This window comes from Salvelinus namaycush, chromosome 6 (assembly GCF_016432855.1).
Source record: "Salvelinus namaycush isolate Seneca chromosome 6, SaNama_1.0, whole genome shotgun sequence".
In the NCBI taxonomy this organism is placed as follows: Eukaryota; Metazoa; Chordata; class Actinopteri; order Salmoniformes; family Salmonidae; genus Salvelinus; species Salvelinus namaycush.
In genome coordinates, this window is record NC_052312.1 from 6711558 (window position 1) to 6719284 (window position 7727).

Consider the following 7727-nt stretch of genomic DNA (forward strand, 5'->3'; position numbering starts at 1 on the left):
ATCATTTGAACTTGACTAAGCACACACGTGTTTATAAAGGGCCACATTTTTCCAGTGCAAAGAAAGGAGAAGAAACGTCTCTGATTATGCCTACTCTGTCAGTACGCGCTCAGACATGCTTTGTTTTCTCTAACAGTGATTGAGTTATATTACTAGCCTAAATTATGACTATGCAATCTACTTATCACATTAGGAGCGGTAGCCTATTTTAAATACGTCTGAAAATGCGATGATAAATGCATGTAATCCTTTAATATAAAGATGCAATTTTATGGTACAAAAATTGCCTTTACCAACTTTGAAACTCACACGCCGCCTATGGATGTCGACATTTGAAGTCGGCCATGTTGTGACTTGATAGCCTGTATTATGCATCTATTTCGCAACTCAATATTAGGTAGGTGTTCCTAATGTCTTGTATATGCCGTTCCACAGACCGTTAAACCTGATATTGCGGTGGTAATTAACGGCTGACATCTTTTTTGTTGTTGTTTTTTGCTGTTCTCCAAATAGCATTTTAGAGTTTTTAAATTGTGTAGAAATGCAGTACATGAGCTTCAACTTCCCAAAAATGTGTCCTTACCCCACTTTGCCATACCCTAGGTTTATCTGAACTAACGCCACCGTGGCACAGACTAGCATCCAGCTATATTTTGTTTCCAAAGATTAGATAATGACAGACTTAACACTGTTCCAAAGCATATCTACTTTTGCTTCATAGGCATTTTGTATTTCTGACCACATCGCACTTTTCTTATCTGAAGTTGTGTTATCATCTGTGTTTCAAATGGCACTTTATCCCCTATACAGTGCACTACTTTTGACCAGAGGCATATGGGCGTTATTCAAAAGTAGTGCACTATATTGGGGATAGCATGCCATTTTGGGACACACAGATTGCTTGACATTGTATGCTGAACGAGGGCATGACATGGTCGATTGGCTGTGGATTGGGTCCTGGTGTCCAGGATGACTGTATATAAGGCCTGGGTTTTCCTACTCTAACTTCACTCACTGTGTACAAGAAGAACCAGAAGCAACCATGATGAAGTGGGCTATCGTCCTGTGTGCCCTAGTGGCCCTCTCCGAGTGTAATACCAAGTCAGTCCTGTTCTTTTCTTCGTTTTTTGTATTTTTTTCCATATTCTGCTTATTGTTGTCAGCACCATTTCACCAGGTCAAAGTCCTGGTACATGTAATTGGCGAATAAAGGTGATTGCGATTGTGTGTTTTCAGGATCTCTCTGATCAAGGGGAAGACTGCCAGAGAGACCCTGATGGAGAAGGGTATATGGGAGGAGACCAGGCTGAAGTTCCCCTACAACCCTATGGCGAAGTTCTACCAGACTGGTGATGAGGTTATGACCAACGATGCTGATGTAAGGCACAGACAGAAGCAGTATGGTGATATACTGCATTATTCCTGGTGACTGGTCCCAGATCTGTTTTTTTCTATATTGCCAATGAACATGGGAGTTGTCTACAGTGCATTCGGAAAGTATTCAGACCCCTTGACTTTTTCTACATTTTGTGACGTTACAGCCTTATTCTTAAATGGATTATATATTTTTTTATCATTATGGGGTATTGTGTGTAGATTGATGAAGGAAAAAAACAATTTAATCCATTCTAGAATAAGGCTGTAACGTAACAAAATGTGGAAAAAGTCAAGGGGTCTGAATACTTTCCTAATGCACTGTAGACAACGCAAACAGACCGACCTGGGACCAGGCTAGTCTATTGGCTATATGATTATTGTTTCAAAAAATGTCATTAGATGTTGGATATTGTGACTGCATAGTTTGAACCCATTGGCTCTACTGTTTGTGTTCAGGTCTTGCTTAAATTAAATGTACACTGGCATGATCAAATGAATTATGAGCTTAGAGTTGAGCATATAGCCATGCTTCTTGACACGTAACTAGCTACGTAGTTAGACAAATTCCTGTTTCTTCATAGTACTCTGAAATGTTCACTTGTGTGACCCTGACTTCCAGTACATCTCTGTTTTACCGTCTCCCTGCAGTTGTCCTACTACGGAGTAATAACCATTGGAACCCCTCCCCAGTCCTTCAACGTCATCTTTGACACTGGCTCCTCCAACCTGTGGGTTCCCTCTGTCGACTGCTCCAGCCAGGCCTGCCGTGAGTATAATGTAGGGGTATGAAGAATACTGGTGGAATTGGAGAATAGCTATATTTCCAATTGTTTCTGAGTAGTCTCTTGTGACAGAGTTGCAAAAAAACTGTTTCATATTGAGTACCTAGCCAGAGAATGAGAGTCTTTGTTGTGGGTTGAGGTTAGGGGCTGAGGTGAGCACCTTAAGGTTTACAGCATAACGGGATTCGCTCAACACAATAAAACCATAGAATAGGATGAATGCATTTTGATATTGTGCCATTTAGAGCGTGGGTTGTAGAGAGTAGCTCAATACCAATGAATACATTAATGTTACATTTTGCAATGACATGGTATGTACTTAATGAACACTTTCATGTTTTGAATAGAGAACCATAACGAGTTCAACCCCTCTCAGTCCAGCACCTTCTCGTGGGCCAACCAGCCTGTTTCTATTCAGTACGGAACTGGCAGCATGACTGGACAGCTGGCATACGACACTGTTTCGGTATGTAAATGTAGCTAGCTACACATTATTATAATACATACAATTACATACTGTACATTACATACAATACAACCCCCAAATAATCTTCCACTCAGCACCCGCCATCCCCTAGCAGTCCCATTTTATAACATCACAGGCTAAAAAAATACACAAGCATATTCGTAACTGACTCCATTAGAGTCAGCAAAGATTTATAAATACTATTTTAGGTACACTCAATATGGTCGCCGGTCCACACATCACCAATCAATTGAATGGGAAAACCTGTTCAAGTAATTCTATTTCTATGGTGCCCAGTGACTGATGCCTGCTGTTGTGTGTTTCCAGGTGGGAGGTATCACTGTGACTCAGCAGATCTATGGTGCCCAGTGACTGATGCCTGCTGTTGTGTGTTTCCAGGTGGGAGGTATCACTGTGACTCAGCAGATCTTTGGTGCCAGTCAGACCGAGGCTCCCTTCATGGCCAACATGGTTGCCGACGGTATCCTGGGCCTGGCTTTCCCCAACCTGGCGGCCTCTGGGGCCACACCCGTCTTTGACAACATGATGACCCAGGGCCTCGTTTCCCAGAACCTCTTCTCTGTCTACCTGAGCGGGTAACATAGTAACTGTACAAATATACCTGGATGGGAGGTGGCCTTTTCTCTTAGTTGTGATATTAATAAATAAGAATGTAAGAACAACCTTGTTGACCTTTCTCCTCCTCCAATAGAAACTCAGCAGAGGGTAGCGTGGTGTCTTTCGGAGACATCGAGTCTAACTACTACACCGGACAGATCACCTGGATCCCCCTGTCCTCCGAGACCTACTGGCAGATCAACATGGACAGGTAGGTACACTAGTCCACACAGAGCCTATATCCTGGTCCATATCCATACCAATATTCATGTATCATCCTTTCATGCAATCACCCACAATTCATTGGAGCAGTACATCAAATGAACATACCTACTTCAAGTCTGGAGCCTATGACTAAATCTTGCTGTGCACTTAGCAAGTTGAAGTTTATTTGCTAACAACAAAAACCCAACAGCAATAAATATGCATACAAACAAAGAGAGTAAGAACAGTTAAACTCAACTAGTATTTGTCCTTCCAGCGTTACCATCAACGGTAACGTAGTAGCTTGCAATGGTGGGTGTCAGGCTATCATAGATACCGGCACCTCCCTGATCGCTGGGCCAACCACTGACATCAGCAACATGAACAGCTGGGTCGGAGCCACCACTGACCAGTATGGAGACGTGAGTCGCACACACACACACACACACACACACACACACACACACACACACACACACACACACACACACACACACACACACACACACACACACACACACACACACACACACACACACACACACACACACACTGACTGGTACAGAGATGTCCAACTATAAGGCTTTTCACACTACTGAGCAGAACCAAGCTGAGCCAAACCAAGCTGCACTAAGCTGCCCGGCCGTGTTAGTTGTTGGAACGACCGTGTTGTTGAAACGACCGTGTTGTTGAAACGACCGTGTTGTTGGAACGACCGTGTTGTTGAAACGACCGTGTTGTTGAAACGACCGTGTTGTTGGAACGACCGTGTTGTTGGAACGACCGTGTTGTTGGAACCACCGTGTTGTTGGAACCACCGTGTTGTTGGAACGACCGTGTTGTTGGAACGACCGTGTTGTTGGAACGACCGTGTTGTTGGAACGACCGTGTTGTTGGAACCACCGTGTTGTTGGAACGACCGTGTTGTTGGAACCACCGTGTTGTTGGAACCACCGTGTTGTTGGAACCACCGTGTTGTTGGAACCACCGTGTTGTTGGAACGACCGTGTTGTTGGAACGACCGTGTTGTTGGAACCACCGTGTTGTTGGAACCACCGTGTTGTTGGAACGACCGTGTTGTTGGAACCACCGTGTTGTTGGAACGACCGTGTTGTTGGAACCACCGTGTTGTTGGAACCACCGTGTTGTTGGAACGACCGTGTTGTTGGAACCACCGTGTTGTTGGAACCACCGTGTTGTTGGAACGACCGTGTTGTTGGAACCACCGTGTTGTTGGAACGACCGTGTTGTTGGAACGACCGTGTTGTTGGAACGACCGTGTTGTTGGAACCACCGTGTTGTTGGAACGACCGTGTTGTTGTTGGAACCACCGTGTTGTTGGAACGACCGTGTTGTTGGAACCACCGTGTTGTTGGAACGACCGTGTTGTTGGAACGACCGTGTTGTTGGAACGACCGTGTTGTTGGAACCACCGTGTTGTTGGAACGACCGTGTTGTTGTTGGAACCACCGTGTTGTTGGAACGACCGTGTTGTTGGAACCACCGTGTTGTTGGAACGACCGTGTTGTTGGAACCACCGTGTTGTTGGAACCACCGTGTTGTTGGAACGACCGTGTTGTTGGAACGACCGTGTTGTTGGAACCACCGTGTTGTTGGAACCACCGTGTTGTTGGAACGACCGTGTTGTTGGAACGACCGTGTTGTTGGAACGACCGTGTTGTTGGAACCACCGTGTTGTTGGAACGACCGTGTTGTTGGAACGACCGTGTTGTTGGAACCACCGTGTTGTTGGAACCACCGTGTTGTTGGAACCACCGTGTTGTTGAAACGACCGTGTTGTTGGAACGACCGTGTTGTTGGAACGACCGTGTTGTTGGAACGACCGTGTTGTTGGAACGACCGTGCTAAAAAGAACAAGTGGGAAGAGCAAATGTCTGAAACAGCATATTGTGGTTGGGACGGCATTGTAGTGTGAAAAGGGTATAAACCTTTTCTCTTGATATTGTTTTTTCCCCTCTGATTCAGAATAATCTATAACATGATGTTATTGTTCCTCTCCTAGGCCTCAGTGAACTGCAACAACATCCCCAACATGCCCGATGTGACCTTCAACCTCAACGGAAACGCCTTCACCATCTCTGCCTCCGCCTACACCTCCCAGGTAGTCTACTGAAACACATGTTGTTACATACAACTTATCTGACCTATCTGATCTTTAATGCTGATGTGTTTCGGAGCAAGCTCCTTCATCAGAGCACCTGTACATCTGAGACTTGACCTTTCTTTTAGATCCTAGGAGCAAAGGGCCACATATGACTGATTGTCCTCCTCTCTCTCTCTATCTCTGTCTTTCTCTCTCTCTATCTCTGTCTTTCTCTCTCTCTATCTCTGTCTTTCTCTCTCTCTATCTCTGTCTTTCTCTCTCTCTATCTCTGTCTTTCTCTCTCTCTATCTCTGTCTTTCTCTCTCTCTCTATCTCTGTCTTTCTCTCTCTCTATCTCTGTATTTCTCTCTCTCTATCTCTGTCCTCCTCTCTCTATCTCTGTATTTCTCTCTCTCTATCTCTGTCTTTCTCTCTCTCTATCTCTGTATTTCTCTCTCTCTATCTCTGTCTTTCTCTCTCTCTATCTCTGTATTTCTCTATCTCTATCTCTGTCCTCCTCTCTCTCTATCTCTGTATTTCTCTCTCTCTATCTCTGTCCTCCTCTCTCTATCTCTGTATTTCTCTCTCTCTATCTCTGTCTTTCTCTCTCTCTATCTCTGTATTTCTCTCTCTCTATCTCTGTCTTTCTCTCTCTCTATCTCTGTATTTCTCTCTCTCTATCTCTGTATTTCTCTCTCTCTCTATCTCTGTATTTCTCTCTATCTCTGTATTTCTCTCTCTCTATCTCTGTCCTCCTCTCTATCTCTGTATTTCTCTCTCTCTTATCTCTGTATTTCTCTCTCTCTCTATCTCTGTATTTCTCTCTCTCTATCTCTGTCTTTCTCTCTCTCTATCTCTGTATTTCTCTCTCTCTATCTCTGTATTTCTCTCTCTCTATCTCTGTCTTTCTCTCTCTCTATCTCTGTCTTTCTCTCTCTCTCTATCTCTGTCTTTCTCTCTCTCTATCTCTGTATTTCTCTCTCTCTCTGTAGAACTCCAATGGCTGCATGACTGGTTTTGGTAACGGTGGAACTCAGCAGCTCTGGATCCTTGGAGATGTCTTCATCAGGCAGTACTATGCCATCTTTGACAGGCAGAACAACAATGTCGGTCTGGCCCAGATCGCATAAGATATCCACTGAGAGATCCACTAGATCTACAGAGATCCCAAAATATTCTTATTGGCTAGATTTCAACTGCATCGTGAAAGTACCGCGTTACAGTGGGATTGAAATGTTAAAGTAATTTCTGATTGAGCCGACAGATGCAGCATTTACCTTGATTGCAGTCTCTGCAAACAGCGGGAACCTTGCCTTTAAATGTAAATTGTGCTATAGCACAGATCTTCCAAAGTCTGGATTGAATCTAGGTCTAAATCTTCCAGTTATGTTATATAGGTGATTCTATCACTAAAACTGACTTGGTTGGGGAAATTTTGTCAACGTACACAGCTATCAATGAATAAAATACAATTTTAGCCCTGCAAATAAACTGTGTTTGGTTGTCAATAGCTCTTTCTCCCTGAAGTGAAACTATCCTCTTATGGAACCTCTTAATGTAAGAAAAAGGATAGGAACAGAATAGAATACTATAGAATATTGACCTGAACATGGTGGAGGCAGGTAGGCCCAGAGTCATACACCTGAACATGGTGGAGGCAGGTAGGCCCAGAGTCATAGACCTGAACATGGTGGAGGCAGGAAGGCCCAGAGTCATAGACCTGAACATGGTGGAGGCAGGTAGGCCCAGTCATAGATCTGAACATGGTGGAGGCAGGTAGGCCCAGAGTCATAGACCTGAACATGCTGGAGGCAGGTAGGCCCAGAGTCATAGACCTGAAGATGGTGGAGGCAGGTAGGCCCAGAGTCATAGACCTGAACATGGTGGAGGCAGGTAGGCCCAGAGGCATAGACCTAAACATGGTGCAGGCAGGTAGGCTCAGAGTCATACACCTGAACATGGTGGAGGCAGGTAGGCCCAGAGTCATAGACCTGAACATGGTGGAGGCAGGTAGGCCCAGAGTCATAGACCTGAACATGGTGGAGGCAGGTAGGCCCAGAGTCATAGACCTGAACATGGTGGAGGCAGGAAGGCCCAGAGTCATAGACCTGAACATGGTGGAGGCAGGTAGGCCCAGAGTCATAGACCTGAACATGGTGGAGGCAGGTAGGCCCAG

General features: G+C 44.8%; 1 protein-coding gene across 1 annotated transcript; it reads left to right on the top strand.

The window, feature by feature from the left end:
- Nucleotides 1-1042: 1042 nt before the first annotated feature.
- On the top strand, nt 1043-6681 carry LOC120049201 (pepsin A-like). Its single transcript, XM_038995435.1, has 9 exons — nt 1043-1101; nt 1237-1378; nt 2026-2143; nt 2507-2625; nt 3025-3221; nt 3338-3454; nt 3725-3869; nt 5471-5569; nt 6544-6681. Exons 1-9 carry the CDS (start codon nt 1043-1045, stop codon nt 6679-6681), a joined length of 1134 nt encoding a protein of 377 aa, XP_038851363.1.
- The last annotated feature ends 1046 nt before the right edge of the window (nt 6682-7727 follow it).

What these genes read in the sequence shown, in the direction of transcription:
- LOC120049201 (XM_038995435.1), top strand. Translation starts at nt 1,043, where the DNA reads ATGATGAAGTGGGCTATCGTCCTGTGTGCCCTAGTGGCCCTCTCCGAG. An exon ending in TTATGACCAACGATGCTGAT is followed by an intron (nt 1,379 to 2,025) that starts GTAAGGCACAGA and finishes GTCTCCCTGCAG; the next exon opens with TTGTCCTACTACGGAGTAAT. An exon ending in TGGCAGATCAACATGGACAG is followed by an intron (nt 3,455 to 3,724) that starts GTAGGTACACTA and finishes TTGTCCTTCCAG; the next exon opens with CGTTACCATCAACGGTAACG.